The sequence below is a fragment of the Gymnoscopelus microlampas genome (assembly GCF_963454915.1).
Source record: "Gymnoscopelus microlampas genome assembly, chromosome: 12".
In the NCBI taxonomy this organism is placed as follows: domain Eukaryota; kingdom Metazoa; phylum Chordata; class Actinopteri; order Myctophiformes; family Myctophidae; genus Gymnoscopelus; species Gymnoscopelus microlampas.
The window spans coordinates 47,006,237-47,033,340 of record NC_139949.1 but is presented as its reverse complement, the minus strand read 5'-3'; the positions used below and the strand labels follow the sequence as shown (position 1 = coordinate 47,033,340).

The 27,104-nt window shown below is 42.2% G+C and overlaps 2 protein-coding genes across 5 annotated transcripts in view; both read right to left on the bottom strand.

The window, feature by feature from the left end:
* The window catches only part of LOC311057769 (nicotinamide N-methyltransferase-like), a 344,908-nt gene that overhangs the window by 15,860 nt on the left and 301,944 nt on the right, over positions 1–27,104 (bottom strand). The window lies entirely within an intron of this gene.
* Positions 1–27,104, bottom strand: part of LOC311057762 (periostin-like) — a 49,261-nt gene that overhangs the window by 14,221 nt on the left and 7,936 nt on the right. For all 4 annotated transcript variants that reach the window (XM_084074814.1, XM_084074815.1, XM_084074816.1 and 1 more), the window contains exons 3-14: positions 16,747–16,811; positions 16,176–16,333; positions 14,482–14,646; positions 13,689–13,835; positions 12,864–13,005; positions 9,851–10,063; positions 8,904–9,038; positions 8,271–8,419; positions 7,179–7,315; positions 6,406–6,536; positions 5,097–5,227; positions 226–328 (exon numbers count right to left, since the gene is read on the bottom strand). In XM_084074814.1, coding sequence (XP_083930940.1) covers positions 226–328; positions 5,097–5,227; positions 6,406–6,536; positions 7,179–7,315; positions 8,271–8,419; positions 8,904–9,038; positions 9,851–10,063; positions 12,864–13,005; positions 13,689–13,835; positions 14,482–14,646; positions 16,176–16,333; positions 16,747–16,811 — 1,676 coding nt within the window. The remainder of the gene's footprint in view (positions 1–225; positions 329–5,096; positions 5,228–6,405; positions 6,537–7,178; positions 7,316–8,270; positions 8,420–8,903; positions 9,039–9,850; positions 10,064–12,863; positions 13,006–13,688; positions 13,836–14,481; positions 14,647–16,175; positions 16,334–16,746; positions 16,812–27,104) is intronic.

The window sequence follows — 27,104 nt, the reverse complement described above, 5'->3', positions numbered from 1 at the left end:
AATGTTAAAGGTAGCTAAAACTCACTGTAAAACCCAAATGAATGTGTACATCTGAATGGCTTGTATTAGAGTAATTTTCAATAGAATAAACAGAGAAGGGATTTTCAAAGGGGTGAATTATGTAGGTCTACAGTATACCTTGCGACTTTAAAGACACGACACATGTACACAGTTTTGTTTTGAAAAACAGGGGCCTTCAGAGAATGAATGACATGGTTAACGTACCACCAGGATACAGGATGTTCTTCACCACATGGACCACACCGTTGGTCGCCATCAGGTCGTTGTCAGGCACGTCCACGCTGTTCACATGGATGCTCTTATTCACCTGAGAACAAACACACACAAACAATCCCTTTTGACTGACCAATCAATTTACCTGAGAACAAACCAATCAATTCACCTGAGAACAAACCAATCAATTTACCTGAGAACAAACCAATCAATTTACCTGAGAACAATCCAATCAATTTACCCGAGAACAAACCAATCAATTTACCTGAGGACAATATACAAACACAGATACACAAACACAATCCATTTTACCTACAACAAATACGCAAGCACAATCCCTTTGACTGACCAGTCAATTCAAATGAGTTACGTTCAGTCCACTGTCCCGTAACACAGTGGTTCCCAAACAGTGAGACTTAGTAGATCAGCTGTATAGTATTTTCACTGTTTGGGTCCCGGGAGCCACTGCCGTAACAGACCAGAGTAAGCTTAATGATTGATGATGTGTTAGAGCCCCAGTGTAGTTTAGAGTCCCAGGCGGCCACAGTATAGTATTTGGTGACACACTGCCTCCCATTAACAGAAAGAAAGAAAAAGAAAGAGAGAATTCTGCTTTTTGCGATCCCTGGGGGAAATGACTTTCCTCCATGTGACCCAGCAGTGTGCTGCTCAGCTGGGTGCATGAGTGACCAGTAAGGGGAGAACCACTTTCAACCTGGTTGGCGAACAATCTAAATAAGCAAATAAATGAATAAAATAATAGCGAAAATAGAAGATTTTCTGCAGCACATTATGAGCTTGTATATCAGCTATATTTCCGCATAAGTATATAGGGCTTAAGCACGCTGGGCAAGACCTAGCCGGTTGAGTGTCTAAACGGAAGTACCGCCCAAAGGAAATGACGTTGACACTTTACAAATCTGTTTACATTCTCCGTCAATGAAACAAGTGTTGTGATTGGTCGAAAAAGGTAGTTTCCGGGCGAAACCGCCCCCTATAATAGACACTCTCTGCTTTAGGTCGTGAACAGCAGGCTTTTCTCTTCGCAGATGAGTAAGGCTGGGAACGAGGCCAGGGCTTAAGTGGTTAGGTGTCTTACTTGCTGCTGTCACTAAGTGGTCAAATGGGTGGGCCCTGATCGAGGAAAAAGTTGGGAAAAGCCGTTATAGAGGAGATAGCTCCAGGCAAGATCTCAGTTGGACGGAGGGACAGATGGAAGGAAGGACAGACAGACAGACAGACAGATGGAGTGCACACCTGTCCAATCCTCAGAGGTTAGGTAAGGGACTATACAGTAATAACGCCAAGACACTGTCTCTTCTAACAAGATTTTTATTAGAACTGGCTCATGCATTGCACCAATAACGTGTTGTGTGGGGTTGGCCGGTGCCCCGTTTTCCAAAGGGCACCTTTCACTACTACTGTCAAGCCAAAGCCCTCCTCTCTTCTGTCATTACTGCCGGTCTTGAACTGCCAAGTTCAATAAATCTCTAATGCAAAGACATATTCACTACTCATAGTTTTAATATACATACTGGCACACATGGCACAAGGACCCCCGCATGAGTCTCTATAGCAGACTAAAACACCAGATAATGACACGTTTAGGCATAAATCCATATTACATAAGCTGACATATCTCTAGCCTGAGGTGGTGTCAGGCCCAGCAGCTATTAGCGATGATAGCGGCACTTAAATTATAATGGCCGCCCACCACGACAGTGACTGTAATCATGGTCATAATGACTCTCTGATGCTGGAACATCTGAAAAACTCAGTTCTTGTCTCAGCGCTTCGGACACAACAGGGTCTGAGGTGAGAATATATTAAAAACAGAATTCCAGATGCTGGGTTCCATTGTCGGGGTGGGGGGGGGACGGGACGGGACGTGGGGGGTGACATGTGGATTTTCCATCAGTGGCGCTTAATTTCCTGTAATTTAAACGTCTCCTAATGGAAGGTCGGTGGAGGTGGACAGGCCCGGCGAGGGGAGGGGTGTATAGATTTCCCTCCTCGCTCGTTCCAAAACCCCTTTTTCTCATTCATTAATTTGAGCCACATTGCTGGACAAAACCCCAGTACTTAAAAAAAAAAATATAAATATTGTATTAAGTACAAATTACAAATTACATTTTATTTGTAAAATCAATGCATTGCTGTATTGCATTTTTTACATTTTCCCCCCAAATAGTCAAAGATTTTCCAGTATTTTTCAAAAAATATCAATAATAAAACACAATGGCGATACTGCTGTCTAAATCTCCATGCAACGTGTTGTTAGCTTGTATATCTGCTATGTTTATATTTGACATAGGGCTTAAGTGGTTAATTCATAATGTACTTTTTCCCCTTCCTAATGTAGAGTCAAAACTACATAATTCTCTTTGAAATGTAGTGGAGTGAAAGTGATCATAGTAAGTATCCAAAAATACAAACACCCAATTAAAGCTTTTCTCATTCATTAATTTGAGTCACATTGCACACACACGCGCACGCACCTACGCACGCACGCACCTACGCACGCACGCACGCACGCACGCACGCACGCACACACGCACGCACGCACGCACGCACACACGCACACACACGTCCAGTGGTTAACAAGCTAACCACATTATTTCCATGTAAGTGTCTCATCATTAATCTCCCCCCCACCCCCCCCCCCCCCCCCGCCCCGGCTTGCTTCCCGTCCGTATCAACGGGTTCAATCTCCAGACAGCGTCTTCCTGTGTCCATGCACCACCAGGCCCGAGGGCCTGAAGGCCTGAAATGAATCACTGAGTGTCTGCAGACCTGGTGTGGGAGTGGAGAGGGGGGTTGAGGTAAAGGGTGGGAGGGGGGGGGGGAATAATCCCCCCAGAATTGGGACAGGAAATGTACAGGAACATATATTACCAGTACCTACACCGACAAAGGTGGAGCAACGAGAGCGTTGGGGTTTAGTGGGGGCTGGGGGAGTTGGAGGTTGATGGCATTGACAGAGAGGTCAGGAAGTGGGTGTTCATTATTATTTTTGGCTTTGCCTCAGACATGCCTCAGCTTTGGTCATACAGATTAGCTATACTGTACTGTACGTAATGGTAGAAGCAGCAGTGGGGAGGGGGAGGTGGGGGCTGTTGGTAATGCTACTGTCTATATGAAGAAGAGGGGAGTGATGAGGCAAGAACAGAAGTGAAGGTACTGGTCCACTAAGCCAGTGATTCTCCTTTTTAATTTTAAGGACCACCAGTTCACTTCAGCTCAGGAATAACCAATACCATTTATTAACCATTTACCATGTATTGCATATACAACCATTTACTGCAATATTAACTATTTACTGCAAGGATATTGCATTCAGATTTGGCGGTGTGACTCTGCTCATGTGATATTACAGATTACCTGCGCAAGCAGGACTACAGATCTGAAATCACAAACCCCCCAGAGCAGAGCATAAATACAGTTTTACATAAACATAACATTGAACCTTCAATGCATAATTAAACTACCACATATCATAGTACAATCCAAAGAACCACAGTACAAACCACAGAATCAACCTATTAACAATATGAACTAAATGCTACAGGGAGGAGGAGGCCGGGGAGGTGGAGGGGATTTGAAAACCAACAGCTGTACAACCAGCTGAAACAGCTAAACACGTAGAATGAACAGAGAACAGAGGCTGCTAAAATGAACCACCAGAGAGGCACTGTGGGAATGAGGGCGTGAGTGAGTTGGCTTGTAGCGAATGAGAATGACGTGAGGTTGAACGTGCTGACTTGTTGTGGGGGTATGAATGAATTAGCTTGTTAGCAAATTAATGGGGGAGGGGTCCGGGGAGAGTGAATGTAGCATAAAAACATCCTGCCTTCCGTACCTACATGAACTATCGCTACGCTGGATTTTATAATAAAAAACTAAAAAGCAGTATATGTCGCCTCTATCCAACGTGTACTTTACATTCACCCACACATTTGTGCAGAACACCACGCCAACCCGCTCATCAGGAGTAGTTCGGGGTTCGGTCAGGGATTGAACCAGGAACTTCTGATTCCCAAGTGGTCGCTATATACAGTATTATTATTATGTATTACGCCATGGACCCCCATGGATCCCAATCTACACTGCAAAATCCTCAGTCTAAATTAACTATGAAACATGAGAACCAGCGAGAACTAAGTTGAGGAAGATGACATGTTCCAGAGATGTGCTTCTGTAATATCTTCACCAATAAGTGAGTAACTGTAACACGAAAGCAAAGTGCAAAGAGGAGGAAGTGTCCAGCCCATGTTAATGATGTTTACTGGATAAGAAGAAGCAATTCAGACAAGTGTTTCCTGTATCAGCTCAGAGCTCACTACCACAGATGATCATACTGGAGATACTTCGCTGTCCTGGGGGACACTGAGACAAACACAAGCAGGAAACACACACACACACACGCACGCACGCACGCACGCACGCACACACACACACACACACACACACACACACACACACACACACACACACACACACACACACACACACACACACACACACACACACACACACACACACACACACACACACACACACCCACAACCACACCCACACCCACACCCACACCCACACACACACACACACACGCAGGGCCGCATTAAGACCCCTCAGGGCCGTGGAACACCACAAAATCAAAGGCCCCCCCAGTCGCGTAATTTCACGCACATGCACGCGCGCAGCAACATTTTTTCTTTAAATACACAAAAATTAAATACACAATTCTCACAGGGCCCTGCAGGCTGCGGGCCGTGGAACACCAGTTCCACTAAGTTCCGCGGTTAATGCGGCCCTGCACACACGCACACGCACACACGTTCAACTTAAGCAAGGGTACTTACAGACAAAACTTGCAGGTTGTTTCCTTGCAGGGTCCTGAGCAGGTTGGTGACCCCTCCCTCCAGACCCCCGTTGATGAAGACCCCGTTGCTGATGTGGTACAGTAGGATGGTCCGCAGGGCGTTGATGTCACCTGTTGATTACGTCAAGAAAAATGTTTACACACACACACACACATACGCACACGCGCACGCACACGCACACGCACACACACACACACACACACACACACACACACACACACACACACACACACACACACACACACGTTTTTATGTCCTTGTCCTTGCCATTCCCTCATGGGGTGAGTGGGGTTCACTTTTTTTTTATCCAAAGCAACTTTAGAATAAACAGTTTCAGGCTGTAACAACAATAACGTAGCTGCCCCTGGACATAACAACCATGGTGAATCTTCCTGTGTGTCAGCGTTGCTTTGGGAAAAAACATAAACCGTCAGAGAAACAGTTTAGAGAAACAACTTTTTTTTTTTTTGTATCCACTATTACCGGCTCAGCTTGTTTTCGATTTTCTTTCATCTGGCATTGAGTACACAGTTGACCTGAGGCTGGCATGGGATATTATCATTATCTTAAAGAGATAGTTCACCCAAAAAAATAACCTTTTTTCTATCGATTAGTCACGGGACAAAAACAAAAAAAGATATCCATGAAGTCTCCATGGGGTAATCTCTCAAGAACAGATTCTGCTCTACGTTTGAATCTGTCGGTAGCTGTGTTGCGCATTGGTTTCAAGTGGGCGTGCTATCAGATCAGGAAGCAGGCCTCGCTTTACCCAATCAAATAGTGGGGGCGGGATTCACGTGTCCGTCGACCCTTCCCCCCTCGAAACTAACCGAAACTAATTTAACAATAGCGTCCACGGAGCAGACAAAACCACGGAAAGATATTCACATTTTAACTTGCTCTTTCATCATAGAAACAAGTGGGCTTATAACCAAAACGATCCATGTTCTCTGGGAGAAGAGGTGTTAGTGTTCCGTGTAGAAATATTGTTAGTGGGAATGAAAACATAGTCGCACCACCCGGAAGTGGAGCGGTGAAGGCAGACCAAAACCCGGTTTCCTTGCGCACGTGTGCTGCGTTTTCTTCCGCCCAGAGTTAACTGAGATAGAACAAACAGCAGAGGTCGCTGTTTTTCATTTTCAGTTAGATCTGGGTTCCCAGATTGCCATGGGGTGACTAATCGATAGAAAAATATAAGTTCTATATCATCTCCTGACAGAGAGGGTAATTGCATCTTTAGGAAACATTTGAATGAATGAATGAATAAACAATACTAATTCCTACTGACTTCTAAGCAGATTGAAGTCCTGTTCGGTAAGGCCGTTCCACGCATCGTCCGTCGGGGCAAAGACGGTGTAGGAGCCCTCCTGCTTCAGCAGGTCCATCAGGCCCGCGCTCTCCATCAAGGACAGGAAGATCCTGTGGAGAGAGACAATGTACTCATACTGTAATGCCTCATTGTATACTAATGATCAGTGGTGTAAAGTAACTAAGTACATGTACTTAAGTACTGTACTTAAAGGACGACTTCACCCATTTTCAACATAATCTTCATATAATAGATCCTCACTAATTCTCCTGATAAAAACAAAATTCTGCTCAGTCTGTGTCTCATAGGAGGGCTGTGGACACAGAAACCCGTCTACCAGTGACATCATCGTGAGGAAGTTTTTTTTTTTCATCAATATTTAGATTTTTAGATTTTAATTTGTATTAACGCGAGAACAATGGCTTCCATTATAGCATTCTAACTTTCCAGGAATAGAAAGCCTGTAGTTTCTATTAGCTTGGATTCCCCATCGATGATGTCACTGGTAGGCGAGTCCTGAACTGTCCACAGCCCTCCTCTGAGACACAGACCGAGTAGACAAAAATGGTGCCATCTTATAATGAGCATTAGTGAGGACCAATTATATGAAGACAGGTTGAAAATGGGTGAAGTCGTCCTTTAAGTAAAACATTTGAGTACTTTTTCCACCACTGTATACGAATAATTAGTACCGTATATACTGTAAAAGTTAAATAAAATAAAAGTAGTAATAATATGTCAATGATTCTTACTTGAAGCGTCCGTCGGCCAACAGGATCTGGTACATGGAGGTCTGCGCCGGCTGGATGAGGGAGTTCATGACGTGGAGCGCTCCGTTGCTGCCCTCCTTGCTGCCACGCACCATGCAGGAGTTCTCTATGCACACGGCCTGCAGGAGAACAGAGAGAGAGAGACACAGGTCTGGTAAACATCTACAGCAAGTGAAGCGTGCAGCACGTTCACACAATGCTTCCAGGAGGGTTCGGGGTCAGTGAGACAAAACAATCAGAGGTGTCTACGTGGGTAAAATGAGAGCCATGTTAACCATCAGATACTGTAAGGAACACGCCGCGTTGTGCCAAGAGCCGTGCTAATTAGCTGTTTTATTGTATTTGTTTACAGCTCAAAGACATGGATTGTGTTAACAGTTTGGCACAAGCCTCCTAATGGATTTCAGATTCACAGTGTTCCCCCCCCCCCAGCCTCACTCTCTCAATTGTCCTCCCCGCTCTCTGTCATTTGTCGCTACAAGACAATAATTGTCTGTGACATTGAAATATACATAGACGTCACACAAACACATAGACCACACACACGCACGCATGCACACACGCACACCAATGCATGCACTCACACACGCGCACACACACACACACACACACACACACACACACACACACACACACACACACACACACACACACACACACACACACACACACACACACAAACACACACACACACACACACACACACACACTTAATTAAACGGACGTGCACACACTTGCATACAGTGTGATCACCCATACACAGAACGCATTAAAGGCAGGATTAATGCTTAACACACACATCCTCAATTAACATGATTTACAGTGACATAGTGCCTCAATGTTCATGATTTACACTGACTCAGTGTACGTGATTTACACTGACTCAGAGTACATAGTTTACAATGACTATGCATATAGATTTACAGTGACTCAGAGTACATCATTTACAGTGACTCAGTGTACATATAGTTTACAGTGACATAATTTACAGTGACTCACAGTGACATAATTTACAGTGACTCAAAGTACATGATTTACAGTGACTCAGAGTACATATAGTTCACAGTGACTCACGGTGCGGTAGATGAAGACTCGTAGCAGTTTTCCTGCCAGTGTCTCTAGCAGCTGTCCGTTGTACAGTTCACTCAGCGTGACCTTGAGCTTCAGGATGTGATTCTCCAGGATCACCTTCAGGTCGCTCTGGTCTATCGACATCACCTTGTCTGATGCACACACACACACACACACACACACACACACACACGCACACACGCACACACGCACACACGCACACACGCACACACGCACAGAGAAAACGCAGATTTAAAACAAAATTTGTTTTAAATCTACAATGCAATTAATTTACAATACAATGCAATGCAATTAATGCAATTGATCTACAATACAATTAATTTGTTTTAAATCACAACTCGATGCGACGCATTGTGAGCTTGTAGATCTGCTATTTTCAAAATATTTTTGTATACATTTTGAACGTGTGAAATGGGACATTCTGCACAATGAGTACTTTTACTTTTGGTAATTTAAGTACATTTTGATACAAATACTTTTGTACTTTTATTCAAGTCAATTTTGAATTCCAGAACTTGTACTTGTAAAAGCATTTCAGTATTGATACTTTTACTTCAGTAAAACACGTGAGTACATTTTCCCACCACTGGTGAAAAAGCCTGTTGTTAAACTCACCGGTGAAGGCAGGGTTGAGGGGAGCCAGCAGAGTGTACTCTGTCCCTGGACTCATGGCCGCTGACAGGCCCAGTTCTGCCACCATGTCACTGAACGTGCTCTGACCCTCCCCTACCAACTCCATCACCTCCTTGGCTGAATGGAGGGAGAGAGAGAGAGAGAGAGAGAGAGAGAGAGAGAGAGAGAGAGAGATGGTGATGATCACAGAGCTTATCCAATTAAAGATTAAAGTAACTGGAATGGGAAGTTTCACTTATTCAATCATCCAATACATGTCAGGACTTTTGAAAGGGCCATGCCGAAAATAGGTTGCTTTATTCGGATACATGCGTGTCACTGCCCGCCCCTGCCGGTTCTCTGAATAAAATTAAAGAAAAAGGCTCTGTCATGATTAATTGACCACATATATGAAGTTAAACAACTAAATTCTATCCGAACTATATCTTAAAAGTAAATTCCGTGCCTAAAAAAAGAAGTTTGAGAGCGTTTTCAAGTTTTAAAACCAAAACCAAAAACAGCGGACAGAATTTCAATGGCGGCCCGTTCCATTTTTGTCGGCTCCATTCGGGTTCACTCGGGTTCCACCTGATTGGCCTACCTCCGCTGTCAATCACAGAACAATGAGCGAGGACGCTGATTGGAGAGTTCATGTTATGAACTCTGCAAAAACGCCCAGACAGGCCTGTAGGCCAGAATCACTCCTGATATCAAATGGAAATGAGATATCCGGAGGGAGGGGTTTACCAGGCTAATTCAGCCATATTTAAACTTTGGCTATTTGAAAATAGCCGATCTAGTAGATCTACAGTAGTAGATCTAGTAGAATAGTAGATCTGCTATTTTCAAAAGATTTATTTTTTCCACCACTGGTAATGTTCCCCCCAGAATATAGATGCTGGGGATCAAGAGGTTATAAATCTTCAGATCCCCACGAAGGTGCTTCTTACCCGAGTTGGGGACGAGCACCTGGTCGATGAGGTGGATGACACCGTTGGTGGTGACGATGTCCTTCTTCAGCACCATCTTGATGCCGTTGACCGTCAGGCTGTCGCCGTCACAGCCGATCTCTATGGTGCTGCCCTCCGCCGTCTCGTACACCGTGCCCGCCATGATGGCCTCCGAGCACTGGACACTGTTCAGACGATGGTAGTTCACCAGCGCTGAGAGAGAGAGAGAGAGAGAGAGAGAGAGAGAGAGAGCGAGCGAGAGAGAGAGAAGGAAGAAAAGAGACAGAGACAGAGACAGAGAAAGGGAGACAAAGAGAACGAGGGAGACAGAGAGAGAGAGACAGAGAGAGAGAGAGAGAGAGATAATTAAAAGAGAAAACTAAATAATGAGGTTCTGCTCTTTCAAAGACTGCACTTTCACAAACCATTGCCCTTTTGATTAAAATCGATGTCCGTTAATCTATTTCGGCTTTGCTTACATAACCTCAACGTTTACAGTAAGTAATCATTACGGAACTTGGACAGAATTTGTACGCGTGCAATTAGACATAACACACGGACACACGCGCACACACACGCACGCGCACACACACACACACACACGCGGGCGCGCGCGCGCACACAATAAGGGCGCTCTTCTGTCATGGAGGAAATATTTAGGCAGTTCTGTCAACATTTAGATATGGGATTACACCTCTAACTCAGTCCAACTGTCAAAAGTGAGCGAGGAGAGCTGGCCCGTAGAAACAGTTCCATACACGTTTAATTACGACCCTCGACCCCTTCCAATAAACCCTCAAAACCTCAGAGGAAATCAGAGCGATTATTGTTAGCGTTTGGGGATTTTCAGACCGGTCGCTTACTGTATGGTGTTGCTGTCAGGCAGAAACCTCGTATCTCCATATTTTCAACTTTTCCATAAAGTAATGCCCTATACTACGTCATACTGCAGGGTCACCCAAAAGCAGCAAAAACAGCCGATCCACGAGCTTGTAGATCGGCAATTTCTTTAATTTTATTTTCAGAGAACGTGGTAATGTGTGTTTTTTATAAATATTTAATTAAAAGCATTAAGATGGGTTTACAACTAAATAATAATTACATCGGATCTATTGGAGCACTAGCCTGGCTCCAGCCCCTGAAATCGCTAGCCTCGCATTCAGGGTCTGGTGACGCTGTAAAAGGCAGAGTTTTCTCGGTTGAAAATCTAACCGGCGGCCCGGCCCAATCGGGATTGGGATAATCCAGTATGAATCAATCACTAAAGAGTCCCACTTTAGCCACGCCCCCATCTCAGAAAACGGCTGCACTGAAAGGGCTTTCAGACTGAATAATGGAGTGAAACGAAATGAAAATTCAGGCTGAGTGTCAGGCTATTGGAGCACAGCTTAATTTTAAAATGTTCTGAAATGTAACAGTTGTGGACATACAAGGTTTTCTTTTCAATTTCACCCACACAGCGATGATGGCTCAAACCCATCCTGTTCCTGCCAACGGGGGCCGCACACCATCTTGACTTTGGATGCGGTTCTGACGCGGCTTGGCTTGTTAACCTGTCTGCCAACTGTCTGAGAATCTACAGTATCTGAGGTCGTACTGTGGGCTGCCGGGTTTTTAACCACATGCTCAGCACACCGCAAAACCCACCCCATCATCATGATATAACAGCAAGAGTCCTGCTGCTAAGCCCAGAAAGCAGCTCAGTAGATAAGCAAGATAAGCTGCTGACAAATGTCTCCCGGTTTGGTCTGTGACTTGGGGGAGTGTAAGTGATGTATGAGTGTGTGTGTTGTGTGCCGTGGTGAAAAGAAAAAGTACCACAATACTCCGTTACAAGTAAAAGGCCAGTATTCCACATTTTTCAAAGTGTACTTGCAGTTCCAAAGTAAAAGTACTCATATTAAAAATAAAAAAAGGAATAATTAAAAAAAAGGAGGGAAAAAAGTCCCTCCGAAAATGGCAAGCTCACAACACATTGCATTGATCGGCTATTTTGGAATAGTTGAAATATAATACAGGGCTTCATTGGTTAATGTATGTTTTGAAATAATAATCTAAATCTAGAAAGTAACTAGTAGGCCTAATACAATTTTTCAAATACTTGTAGTGGAGTAAAAAGTATAATATCTGCCTCTGAAATAGTGGAGGGCAATTATAAAGTATATCGAAAAATCACACTCAAGTGAAGTAAAAGTACCTTAAAACAATAAGTACAGTACTTGACTAAATGTAGTTAGTTTCTTTTCACCACTAGTGTGTTGTGTGTATGGATGTTTCTCAGACTTTCTTGGTCCGTGACCTTACATGCCACTGACTGAGGTGATATGGGGTGTCTTTCACCCCCAGAGGAACTGGCCCAACTCGGAGAATGGGGTATATGAGGACAGACCAACTACAGAGGATATGAATAGAAACATAGCAATGTTCCCATTAGGGTCTGTTGGACCTCAAATGAACCTCTTGTCTTAACCAGACATTTTTCTTGTTTGTGGCCATTGTCTGTGGCCAGCCAGCGTACAGCCATAACATTAGATGATGGTGATGTTTTAGCTTTAAAAGGTTTCTGGTCATCAGTGTGGTATAGTTTATTCTTGCCCACAGCACAGTATAAATGAAAGCACACTCAATTCAAGGAGTTACAGTCACGAACCCTTGATAAAAGTACACTCCAAGGAAGGAAGGAATAAACAGTCTGCACACAATTGTTAACCCATTCATATGTGTTTTACATTTCTTTGGCTATTCCAAAAATAGCAGATCTTCAAGCTCAGAGCGCAGTACCGAGTGTCGTGCTCTGAGCTTGTAGATCTGCTATTTTTTGATACATCTTGAAAATGTGTGCAAATCTTTGAATATATATATATTTTTAAGCAAACATTTGTAACTCAAATCTTTGCTTCTGGGGATTCTACAAATGTCTTCTAAATCCTAAAACTTTTTTAAATCTAAAATGACACAGATGTGTTCCTGGCTTTAATGGGTTAATTTAATGTAATCTTCAGTGAGGTTTTACCTTGCATAACAGCCTGGTCTCCCATGATCCGCTCTAGGTATCCTGCTTCCAGCTTTTCAAAGGCCTCGTTGGTGGGAGCGAACAGGGTGTAGTGGCCAGCTTGACCCAGCTTCTCCATCACACCAGAGGCCAGAGCCACAGCCTTTTTTGGAGAGACGACAAGAAATTAAGTTGACAACCGGGGGGACACCAGTTTTGTCATGTGAATGTAACTGCCACACGTATTTATTTATATGAACCTGTAGCTAAAACTGCTGCTACTGCTGTCACTAGCGTTGATAACAGCTGCTACACTGAGAGGAAACTGTTGGTGGAAAGTGGTGGAAAAAGTACTAACATTTTTTACGCCCAGTGAGCTTGTAGATCTGCTATTTTCAAAAAGCCTACGTATAAAATAGGGCTAAAGTGGTTAATGTATGTTTTATAATATGATAATTTATATCTGCAAAGTAGTAACTAAAGTCACTAAAGTCTTCATATAATTGTAGTGGAGTAAAAGTACAATATTTGCCTTTGAGATGCTGCACTCCAGTAAAGTAAAAATACCTCAAAAGTGTACTTAAGTACAGTACTTGAGTAAATGTACTTAGTTACTTTACACCACTGCAAGTAGGCACACAAAATGCAGTTTTCCCGTGCAGTTTCTTCTTTTAAAGTTCTACAACAGCGGTGCTCCTTGTTACTGGTATTAAATGTGCTTTATTTCAAACAGATGTGGGGCTCTGTGACTTGAGTTATGTTTTGTTAGACTTAAACGTTAGATCCGGAATCCCTTTAAGCGGACTACAAAATGATGACACGCTAAAGGGGGGTGGAGGGTCTTACGCTGAAGGAAGTGAGGTCATCATCCACTTCCAGGACGTCCTGGATGGTGTTGCCCACGGCGCTGATGACTCTGTCGATGACGTGCACCACGCCGTTGGTTGCCACCTGGTTGCCATGGATGATCCTGGCACAGTTTACTGTCACGATCTGCACAGGAAAATAGAGGCTTTTTTAGGATTTAAAGGATATATACTGCAGTACAGTATATCACATACAAGCAGAGATCAGCTTGCCCGTCATTGCCCAGGGTTATTGCACTGACAACACGTCGCTTTGCGATGCGCCGATCAGTGCCGTGAGATTGTCTGCCCAATTATGTTCCAACCCGTCTCCTTAGGTCATCTAGTGCTGAAAAACACTTTCTGCTTTTATGGGCCAACGGCCTAGAAACAAGCTCCCATTACATATTTTCTGGTTATTTTCTTGTATTATTTTAAATTTGATCCTTTAATTTGTTCTTGATCATGTTTTTTATCTTATTGTTTTCATCTTGTTTAATATTGTGTTCTTTTTCTTTTGTTGATCTTTTTTTATCTAAAGCTGCTATGCTATACAAATAAAGTTTATTATTATTATTATTATCTCAGAACCCTCTCAAGGAACCCTGGGGGGGATTGATTTTTGTTCTGTTTTGAAATCGTCTCTCCAGATGTGTGCGTCACGCACGGCCATGTGATAAGAAATCAATAAAAAATAGGGCCTACGATATTCAATTCAAAACATATGAAAAGAGATGTGTAATAAATTACAGATTTCAAATGTCTTATGGATGCTCGTGTTCACAGAGACTGACCCCGTTGGAGTAGTGGTTGATGTGGAGCCCCAGGTCGTTGTACATGGACGTCAGAGTCAGGTCGTTCTTCAGGTCCTTGGTGAGAAGACGGCGGTTCACCATGTGGTAGTGGAGAGCGTTGTACAGCTCAATGTTGACGTTGCTCACCAGCGCCGAGCGCACACTCTGCACAGATCACACAGAACAGTTGAAACAGAGAACAAAAATATATATTATATATAACTAGAAAAAGTGCTCCTCGGAGCTAGGGATGCCACAATCTGACCTTCAGCCAATTCGAAATTCGGACAGCCCTGGCGAATATTTTTCGATTATTCGACGGCGTCGTTTTTTGAAAAATATATTAAAAAAAAAAAAAAAAAAAAACATTTTTTTTTTTTTTTTTTTTTTTTTTTTTGCTCCTGTTTTAGCATTATCACGGTCATTTCTGGGTTGCGCGGCCCAATTATTAGTTACGTTAATGTTTGGGCTGGGATGCTTTCCAGCAGGGGCCTCAGTGCGGCTGCAGAGTTCATGTTTGGGCTGGGCTGAAACAGTGAAACGCTCTGAAACTGTGGCCATTTACAATTATTAAGACTATAATATTAGTATTAGCATATATTTTGAATAATTATTATTATTTTTTTTTTTATTAAAATCGAATTTTAAAAATCCTTTTCGATTATGGAGACTGTAACGAATATTCTAAAATTCGAATAATCGGTGGCATCCCTACTCGGAGCACAGGTCTCCGCCAGGTCAGGTAGGTTATTGTGGCCTCCTGGTGGCGCTATAATAAGCCAATGTGAAAAGTGTGCCATTTCTTCTTAGGCCTTTCACGGCAATCAAACACTGCATTCATGATTTGAGGCATTTTGTTCCAAAATGTGTTTTGCTAAATTAGACCTGCTGGTGGCGCTATAACAGGCCAATGTGAAAAGGGTGGCATTTCTTCATCGGCCTAGTGGGAATGTGTGTGCAACATTTTACAGAAATCGCACGTTGCGTTGATAATTTGAGGCATTTTGTTCAAAACGAACCAATCCTGCAAACTTTGGAAGCCAATCTTAGCCAGTCAGGATGGAATATGGAAAATCGGACACGTCCATCTTGATCACATGACTATAGAGATACTGTGTACCGATTTGCATGACGTTTGGATAAAATCTGTAGGAGTAATATAAAAAAATGGGTTTTGCACAAATCGGCCTCCTGGTGGCGCTATAACAGGCCCATGTGAAAGATTTGGGTCAGAGGTTCTGAAATGGCATCCAGGGAGTGTGAGTGCACAGTTTAGCAGCGAGCGGGCCAACGGTGCCGGAGATTAGCTGTTCACAGACAGATGGACACGCGGATGGACACACGGACGGACACATGGACGGACGTACAGGGTGCAAAACATACTCTCTTGCCATACCTTTCGGCCTGGCGGAGACAATAACATAATGTGTAACATACATACAGTAACATATCGTCTCTGCCGGGTGGAAACCTCATATGTCCAAAACTGTTACTTTTCAACATTCAAATTCAAAAATAGCAAAAGAATCAGATCAAGCTCAAAAGGTGGCGCGAGCGAGCTTGTGTATCTGCTGCTTTTGATGCTTTTGTGTGACGCTGTAGGATGATCACGTAGGGCGTTAATTTATGAAAGAACACAAAAAGTATGGAGATAGTAAAGTTAAGTAAAATACATTCCATTGTGCTATACTCACTTCATCCAGCAGGTCCCAGGCGTCATTGCTCGGGGCGAACATGGTGAAGGAACCCTTGCCTTCGATCTCCTCTCTCAGTTTGGAGACGTTCGAGTAGTGCTGGGTGCTGGTGGCCTTCACCAGGCCCAGGGTGCCGTACACATGATCGATAGGAGCCACTATGAGGCCAAACAGACACAGGAGATGCTTTCACTTGAACCAATTAAACTCAATCAGGAAGTATTGCCTTTATCTGAGATGCCAGGCTCCTGAAAAAAACTTTTTTAGCGGTTCCGTAAGATGCTGTCTTTAACGGATGAACAACATGGTTTACTTGAAACCTGAAATGTTATAAATGATTGATTGAAGTGTATGATTGAAACGGAAAGTGAGCTAAGTCTAGCATGCAGTCAATTTAACCATAAGACCTGAGGCCGATTCTGCAAAGGCCTTCTAAATCAGTAGTTCTCACACTTTCAAGATTTACATTTTTTTTCAAAAGTAGCAGATGTGCAAGGTTGCTGTGATCTTGTAGATCTGCTATTTTTTAATAGCCAACGCTAAAATCTAAAATGTGTTATGAGCCACTGACCTGCAGGACAGCCCTTCATGCCTTCCAGCTTCATGTAACCTGGACAGCACTCATACAGCACCATCCTGTCAACAACAACAAACAAACATGGAAACCTTAGTTATCATTATTTTACAACTTAAGCTCTCGTTAACTACTTTTCATTGGCTAAATATATATATATATATATATATATATATATATATATATATATATATATATATATATATATATATATATATATATATATTTATATTTATAAAAACCCACAGACAGACTTAAACACTTTCAACCTGGCGTTCCTATTTTGGGCAAGTCATTATAGGTTCTCAGAGTGCGGTCCGGGGACCCCCAGGGGTCCTTGAGGCGGTGGTTCCAGGGGGTCCCCAGCTAAATGAGTTAATACAGTATCACACTCACTTTAAAAATCAGAACTTTTTTCATCTGTTCAGTGAAGTACTACCAAACTAAATGTTTTCCACCCATTTTAACCAACTTTCAAAACAAAATGCCTCATTTCTGTAAAGTGGTAGAGTTGGTAAAACATTGGAAAAGCATGAAAATATTGTTCCACCGGAAAACACTGTTCCACTGGGACCTGTTTACAAGATCCGCTAACCAGACAGTCTATTATTACAGTTATGTTGATATATTTCACATTATACGCATCATCAGTACATAATTGTTGTTTTGCACATCTGTTGTTTCTTCCATTGTGGAGTATAAATCGCCATTCAAAACATGCAAAATACATAAACACAAATTCAGTGCAGCAAAATGACAAATTATCAGCGTAAAACACATTGTTCCTGAGAAAAAAAAAACACCATTCGACAATATTTACAATCAGGATTCGTAACAGATACACTTCATGGTCATAATTGGTCTTTCAATTCCTCACGTCAGCTTTGATTTCAAGTGAAATCTCTGTTATATAACACAGAACAGGAGAGCAGTGAGTCATAATTTCAAGATAGAAATCTATCTTGTGCGCCGCCTTGCCCCTTATGTCTTACGTTTTTTTGGCATTGTTTAGCTATTTTGAAAAACATTTTAAAATAGTTCAACTAGCCGATCTACAGGCTCACAACGTGTCGATGTAGATTGGCTATTTAAACTATTTTAAAATGTTTTTCAAATTAGTAAAAAAAAATGCCTAAAAAGTTAAATGCAACCAATACAATGTCACAGCAATTCCTGACGTCAACACACCTGATTCCAAGCCTGGAATCCAACAGTGAATGAGGCCACGTTTACACAGTAACGATCACAGCAGAAAACGTCAAAGTGCCGTTGCGTTCTGACCTTTTATTCTGCGTTTACACGGAGACGCAACAGTGATTGAAAACGCTGTAGTGTGCATGCCAGGTGGCTAGGTGGCGGTGTGACACACTGCCAGATAGACGCATGATAGATAGACGCACGATAGATAGACGCACGCGTAGAACCACTTCCGTCCTATCACAGCTGTTTGTTTACAGCGTCGCTATTTTTCCTCGTACAGCTCCCGTTCCCGTCCCCCCGACCAATGTATTAGCATATGCAGCGCGAGCCAACGTGAGCCATAACGTCACGTGTTTTGCGGTTGCCCCGTATTGCCCGTTTATATGGAGACACAAGGCGGAGCGTTTTCAAAAATTTCCACTCTGGAAGGAGATTTCACTTTGTTGCGTTTTAAACCCCTGAAAATGCCGTTGGCGTCCAAACGGAAGGCACTTCTGGTATTTTATTTTGCCGTTGTCTCTAGAGATCGTTGTCAATTAAAAGGGGCCTGAGAGTTGATCAACCTCAAAGCCCAATACCAGGTGTCAATACACCGTTGAAGTGCCACTTAAGGTAAGGCAGGGCAAGTTTGTAAGTTTACAGTATGTACAGTGTAGCACATTTCAATAAGGCAATTCAAAGTGCTTCTTTGTACACAAAACAGACATTTACACTAAGACAAAATACAAAATAAACTATTATAAAAGGACATTTGAAATGCACAAGAAATGAATCAAAAACCCCAATAAAAGGCAGCCGTAAACAGAAAAGTCTTCAGCTTTGATTGGCAGTTGTAACAGACCTGCAGTTTTCAGGGAGTTTGTTAGAGATAATATCTGGAACATCTTGTCCCAGATAATATCGTTTTTTTTATGCGCCACATATTATGAGGCGCATACAAAATGACGAAAAGCAGCTTCTCCATGTTTATTAGTTTGAACCACGTTCAAAACTTCAAAATCGTGTTTGCCAAGGGACACACTCTCATGCATTCTCAACACATTAGATGATAAAAACCATGGATGATTAATGCAGGTTTATGGACCAGGAGACAGAAAAATATTACCATCCCTAGTGTGTGTCCTCATAATTGAAACAAACAAAATAAAGCATAAACAAGAACTGAGTAAGAACAAAACCATTTGTCATCACCATGAAGACAATACCAGACATTAACAATTAATGGAAACACATACCTTCCAACGACATAACAACAACAAAGATGTACACCATCTGTGTTCACTTCATCTTTAATATCTACTCAACAATCTGTGTTCACTTAATCTTTGGAGGCTGCATCTTTCCTACACAAGACAGTACACAAAGCCACACGTGTGTCACGTTAAAACGTATAAAGTGTTTCCAAAAAACAAAAAAACATCAATCGACCATAATACAGATGTTCTGTATGCTGTACGTTGGTCCATTCAAAGTTTAAACTCAAAGGGTGTGCAGAAAAAAAAAGAATATCCAAACAAGTTAACAATATTAAACAGTAAAGCAGTGCATGACCACAAGAAATAAGACAGATCAACTTCGCACAGAGGAAAATAAAAACAACGTCTGAGCGAGAGATGAGAAAGATTACACAAAGAAAACACTGGGGTCTGGAGAAGCTTGTAACAGGAGAGTAATGCCTGATAACGGCTATTTTCACCACATCTGCGTTCGATAAAGCAGCAGTTAAGGGTGAATCGATGAATCGTCAACGGACTGAGTAATCGGTTTAGTGATGTGTCATGACTCATGTGCCTTCACAAAAAATATTATAAAACGGCAGTTTTTAACTGCTGGGTAAACACATTAACCTATTTAGACATGAGGCTTTTCTGAAAAACTATTTTTTTAATTAATATTGCTATATACTGTATATATATATAGCAACAACTACACACAGAAGTGTTCCCGGCATGAAATTTATAACAACGGTGTTCCAGCTCTAAATATTTCAAGATGTTGGCTTCAGATCATTTACATGGATAATGAGAAGGCGTTTACCATCATTTATAGTCTAAATCAATACGAGTATATTAATTGAATAACAGACAGATTCATCACATATGAAAATAATTCTTAGTTGCAACCCTAGCAGCAATAGAATTGCATAAAAAAATCTGCAAAGTGCAAATAATTAAGTTATGAGTTATGTCTTCTATAATCAATAGAACACAGGAGACACTCTGAATACAAAGTGAAGACACAGTTCCACAGTCTAAGATCAGAGAGCTTTATAATATTACCACCATGAGGACACTGGCACAGGAACACACAACTCCTAATGGCCCAAATGGTACAAAGTGGCACCAGAAACACAAACACAGCAATAAGACCTGCGGGGGAGTGGGACAGAATACAAAGCTTCTTCACATAGCCTCGGCGCCAGCCAAGAATCATTCCCTTAGAGGACAATTTCCCATGCAGTCAGCATGAATAAACCCAGCAAACAACAAAATATACTGTAAACAATGAAATAGGCATAATAAGAAAAAAGTGACAAACACCATTGCATCAAGATGTAAGAGTAGCCTGAAACTAAAAGTAATCCGAGAAGGTAACAACTTAACTCGAACAGCTCCTGGAGATGGAACAATAAAGAATACCTGAGTGGAACTCAAATCTGCTGCTGAGCCATTCAAACGAAGCTATGGGAACATGAACCGGAACAGCAAACGGGTATACCCAGTGATGCTATGCTCATTTGAGAAGTGGTTGCTCTCTATTTTAATGACGTGACGCGCACGTCGCTTAACACCTACAGCACAGGTCACACAATGGACAATTGATATTCATATAGGCTAATTCCTATGTTAATGTACCTGGCGTGAGTCGGGAGCCTTTGTAAACTTTGATGAAGTGTGAATTTAAAGTAGTTTTAAATCTATGCGTGTGCCTGCGCGTCCCCCTGGCCAAATAAGTGGTTGCTCGGCGTGCAACCCCGTCCACTGAGCATTGCACCCCTGGGTATACCACACCCTCTGGAAACCCGCAACTACAGTTATTGCACATATTGAGCCTATTCTGCTGACCTGCTATTCCAATAATTATAAAGATCTCAGGGGTTGTTGTGCATGAGCCAAACTATGTATACCCTTCACTGGCGTTTAAATAGGACGTCACACCAAACCTTACATTAATGCAATTTAAGAAGCGGAAACAAGACACTTTGGGGAAATTCATGTCACCCTACTGTATATTTCCTGTAAGATGTCCATAGCATCATAATATAGTAGTGGGTTACGTTAAACCTGTACCTAATACAATGGTTTGGTGCTTACAGGTTTGTGGGCAGCCCTAATACTTTAGAATGATCCAGATTCACCAACATACACACACATGGGTATGAACAAAAGTGTCTGAAACTGCACTTTCTTCTGTTCACAAAGTAAGATACTTTCTATGCACGTATTAGTGAATGACGACCATATTACATAAACACTGAGTGGAAAAAGGACTGAGGCCATGTTGCCATTATGAGTAAACACATTAGACACATATACCGTGAATAACTCTTTCCAGTGCTTAGTGACTAAGAACAGATCATGATACTGTATATGTATCAATACAGATGTTTTCAATGCAACGCCATCCACAGTACTGAGACTCTGAAGATGGTGACAGATGGAGATCAAACAGACAACTCTCTTTCGTAACGTTCCTTCCTTCCCCTTCCCTAAAACGTCCTGCATGGCCAATGCTCCTATATCGTCTCTTCTCCCTCCTGGCTCCTGTGGAATGACCTCTGACACCACTCAGTCAGGACCACAGACTCACGGCCCATTTTCCACCACAGTTTTCCACAACAATTATACCATGACAATCTTTTTCGACCCCATTCACAATGACGGGCGGCTACAGAACGTTATAGGCTGGCAGCATGAGGGGCCATTTTGTGTTTTCAAGGAGAAAATAGTTAACTTTTGGGAGATCAATGTGTCACTTTCCTGTGCACAGTGTTGCAGAGACGGCCACACAATCATTGCGCAATTGGTGTTTCTCTCCATGCGTAGCACTCTGGACACTCAGTCACTCAAAAAACGCTTTCTGCTAACAACTATTAAGGGACAGCTCTTGATGCTGCTAGTTATACCATGCAGATATACTATTCACATGTTATTTAGATGGATATACTGTTTGATTGACTACAAATCCTAAGTATATGTTATTTAGATCAAACATTTTCCTGTCAAGGACCCCCAAAGACGAGACATACTGTAAAAGGCGATAGCTCTTGCTTAGACACATGCTCAGGTTTGATGTTTAGCTGGTATCCAACTTACTTTGTAACACTTAATTGTTTTCTTTCCACTCTATTTACATGAGCGTTTATCCTGTCGTTTATTGGGCTCATGCCATTTACACTCCCTTCGGAGAGAAGCATCTGCTAAATGCCTGAATTGTAAAATTGCAAGTTGTAACTCCAGGATAAACACCGGAGAAACACCCCATGATTCTCCTAACTACTGGAGTGAGTTTACAGTAAGAAGGGGTTTAGGCCAAAGTACTTCAGTGAGTTTTTCTTCGTCTTTTGGCCTAATTACTGGAGCTTATTTATTTACACAATCCGAGCGTTGCAGCCGAGTCGTGAAGGGAGTGTGCTTCCTGTTTTCCCATGGAAATACGGCTGTGATTCTACAGTATGCCGAGGTTGTCTCCGGGGTTCAGGGCTGCGTCCAACAGCAATACTGTAAGTGCGTTCCCTTTCCCCTCCAGAGATGAACAGGAACACAGATCATGATGTGTTATTGGGAGCGGTGACAGAAAACCCACAGGCTGTCCAAGGTCAATATATCCCAGAGAAAAATTCACAAATTTCTGTTCCACAGTGATTAATCAGAAACATGTGACGTTCAAGTCCAAAACAAAAACAAAAGAACATTCAGAAGTGTCTCTCCCACTTTATTTTGGGGTTTGTTTCAGATTACAGGCAAATTAAGGCAAAATTTGTTTCTCAAATACGATCTTTAGGAGTGACTATCCACACTGTTATGGGTGATCAGATCTGATTTGTGTCACAGCACATCACGATGTGATGTGCTGTGAGCTTGTAGATATTTGGCTTTTAGGGCAGCCTTACAGTATTGGACCCCCAAATTGATATGTATTTTGCTGTGGACCCCCATCTGAAAATATGTTTGTCCCAGGGACCGCCAAAAGAGAAGATTTGGGTTAAAAATGTCTACATTATTCAAAATATTTCAATCATTTTTGATCATTTTCAAGTATTTTCAAAAATAGCATAATGTACAAGCTTGCAGCGCGGCACGAAGTGTCCATACAGTGTCCATAAGTAAGACATATCCCCTAATGATTCCAATCTGGATAGGCCAAAAATGTGATTTGGGCTGCCCGTCTGAACTTAATGACCTTCACCCGCGGTTCCCAACCTTTTCTGGATCAGTTGAAAATCCTGAAAGCGTTCGCGGCCCATCTATCTGGTCACTTCACACGCCAGCCATTCGGCGATATAAATGTTATTTTGTTTATATCAATGCTATGTTATCATTAAAATCTTAAAAAGTGTTTAGCCAATTATTTGTGGGCCCACTCGCAATACCCTCGCGGCCTGTTAGGAACCACTTGCTTCAACCGCTTTCTCAAAACCTTTAACAATTCACTACTTCTGTTGTTTTTTTTTTCTCCCTTTTTTCTTTTTTAACAACAACTTTTTTGAAGCCCATGCTTTGATGATTATGTGTGTATATCGTCTCTGTCGGGTGGAAACCTCATACGTCCAAAAAACTGTTACTTTTCAGGATTCAAATTCCAAAGTAGCAAAAGTAGCAGATCTACAAGCACAAAATGCATCGCTTCGCGCCGCGTTTCTAGCTTGTAGATCTACTACTTTTGATGTTTTTGTGTGACGCTGTTAGTATGACGTTAATTTACAGAGAAACTATGGAGATAAGAGGTTTCTGACCCCGACAGCAACGATATACTCTATATACGGTTCCAATAAAGTGGCTGGCCGTCAGGCAGGTATGAGGTCATGGTAGAACTATGACAGCATAATGGATGAGGGTCTGGAGACTGGAGGTGGAACTGACCCTCACACCACCACCACCACCAGACCCTAGCAGTGTGAGCCAGCACACAGTGCTCTCCAGATGGGCTCCACGCTCACAGCAATAATAAGACAGATGTTTAAACATGAACACACACACACAGCCGTGCGCACATACACTTATGCATGCGTGCGCACGGACACACTCAAGCAAACACGCATGAATGAACGCCATGCACACGCACATGCACGCAAGCATGGGCGCACGAACGCGCACACACATGCGCTCGCGCGCACACGCACGTGCACACACACACACACACGCACACACACACACACACACACGCGCACATGCGCGCGCGCACACACACACTTGCATATATACAGTAGACATGCGTACACATACAGTACACACACTTGCACATTCACACAGGAGGTGGGGGATCTTGCCATATGTTTAAAAACATTACACAGTTCTTCTTTCCGGTTACGTAATCAACCAGCAAGAAGGATCTCTCAGGGTCTTTTTTTTTACATTCTGTGAATGCCCATATTGCTTCCTGAAAACTCGGTGTACATATAATACATTATACTATAATATGAATATACTGTATAGTAATAGCAACACCTACAGTAAAACATTTCACATACAACAATACACCTACAACAGGCAGCAGTCCAGTCAGGAAATAAAGCCTACAAACAGCTTTTAAGCTGCAGTCCATCACGTTTTATGTATCCTGCATGAGAGACCAAACATCTACCGCTCATTCAGAGGCAAACCGCACTTTTCCAGCGGAGATATTGCACTTATGAGCTCCTGACAGTATCACTTGTCAACACCAAGGTTGACAAGCTTTATTGCTAAATTGTTTTTGCTTTTTCTGTAAAGCACTCGTGCTTTATTCTTGCTCTGAATAGCACTTTGAGCTGCATTTCATGTCATGAAAGGTGCTATACAAATAAAGTTTATTATTATTATTACATTGGAAGTGTAGCGAGACCACCTCCACGTTGGAGGTGGTCTCGCTACACTTACAATGTAACAATAATAATGAAGGCTCCAACCACTGCAGATACAGGTACTAGTTATATAGTATTAACCCTTTGAGACCTGAAGCCGATTCTACACGTCTCCTAAATCTCAACAGTTTTCTGAAAAACGTATGTTTCTACATCAGTGGTGCTCAATCTTTTTCATGTCAAGGACCCCTAAAATGATATGTATTTGGCCGCGGACCCCCATCAAAATATTTTGTTCCAGGGACCCCCCAGAAGCAAAGAATTCAGTTAAAAATGTTCGCTTTAAAAATATATATACAGTATATATTCAAAGATTTGCACACATTTTCACGATTTTTCAAAAATAGCAGATCTACAAGCTCGTAGCGCGGCACTCGGTGCCGCGCTATGAGCTTGTATATCTGCTATTTTTGAATAGCCCAAAGTGTAAAATAATACTTTTTAGCTCAAATCTAAAAATGACACAGTTCCAGGTCACAACATCATCCTCATCCTCATCATCCTTCCATATGAGACACAAGCTGCTTGCAAATTTCTCATTGCCACATCAAGTTCATTCACAGTCAGTCCTGTATGCATTTCTGCTCAGAACATCTGTAAATACGAGTGAACTCTACAACAGTGGTTCTCAAAGTGAGGTCCAGGGACCCCCGGGGGTCCTTGAGGGGGCTCCAGTGGGCCCCACAGCAAAATTATATATATAGTTGTGAACCAAATGGACCCTTACAGGACTGTAACTCTGAGAGACCTTACAGTTTTTTTTGGTTCCATTTGAACGCTCTGTGTGTCTGAGTGTCTGAGTGTCCGTGGGCTATGGCATTACAAACTGGTGGTCCATGAAATAAAATAAAAAGTTTACGAACCAACGCTCTACTGTACAGATGGGTTAACGTAATGTTGTATTCATTAAAACAGCTTCAGGAGCTTATTTCCAGCTTTAACACTTTCCTGACAGTAACTAGCTGGTGAATCAATCGCAGTCGCACACACAGCGCCTCACTGGGAGGCTAATTGCTTCCACCTGAGTTCCAGCAGCTCAAGTCGGGGAGTGCTTTAGCAGAAATTAGCCTCGTTAGGGAAGTCCCCATGGTGCCATTCCTCCACAGAATACATCATTAGCAGCCACACGAAGGGGCAATTTGGGTAATGAATGGAGAATAGCGCTAACAGGGCGTGAGTTTTATGAACTGGAGTCTTAGTTAATGTCTCTGCTCCCTGTAGATTCACACAGCAGGGAATTCCAGTTTCACCCTACACATGTCTTGCCATGATTCCTTCTTATCTTTCAGTGGCAGACATGAAGCAGCTGTACTACATCGTTGCTGTTGGGTGGAAACCTTGTTCTGTACTGTATGTCAAAGACTGTTGCTTTTAACCCATTGAGACCTGAAGCCGATTCTACATGTCTCCTAAATCTCAACAGTTTTCTGAAAAACGTATGTTTCTATAACAGTGGTGCTCAATCTTTTTCATGTCAAGGACCCCCAAAATTATATGTATTTGGCCGCGGACCCCCATCAAAATATTTTGTTCTAGGGACCCCCAGAGGCAAATATTTTAGTTAAAAATGTTCGCTTTAAAATATTCAAAAATGTGCACACATTTTCACGATTTTTCAAAACTATGAGCTTGTACATCTGCTATTTTTGAATAGCCCAAAGTGTAAAATAATGCTTTTTAGCTCAAATCTAAAAATGACACAGTTCCAGGTCTTAATTTGTTAAGGAAATGCTATATTCTTTTTTACCTGTGTTCCAATGGATTCAGTGTAGTTATTATTTAGTCAAAAGGTCTTGTTAATACTTTTAATTGGTTGAATGTTTAGGCGCCCCCATTTTGGGGATGTCGTTTTAAGCTAACATTTTCAAAATGTAAAGTATAAAATACGACCCAAAAAAAAAGTATCTCTGAGAGTGTACAGATGTAACCAAATGGACCTTTAATTTGGTTGCATCTGTACAATCTCAGAGCTACTTAATGGATAAATTAACACTGACACTTTTACTGTGTACACATGTTATGTGTACACAGCAAATATCGCTGTTTTAATTTGACTCTGAGATGGGAAGAATGGACCCAAATAGAGGACGCC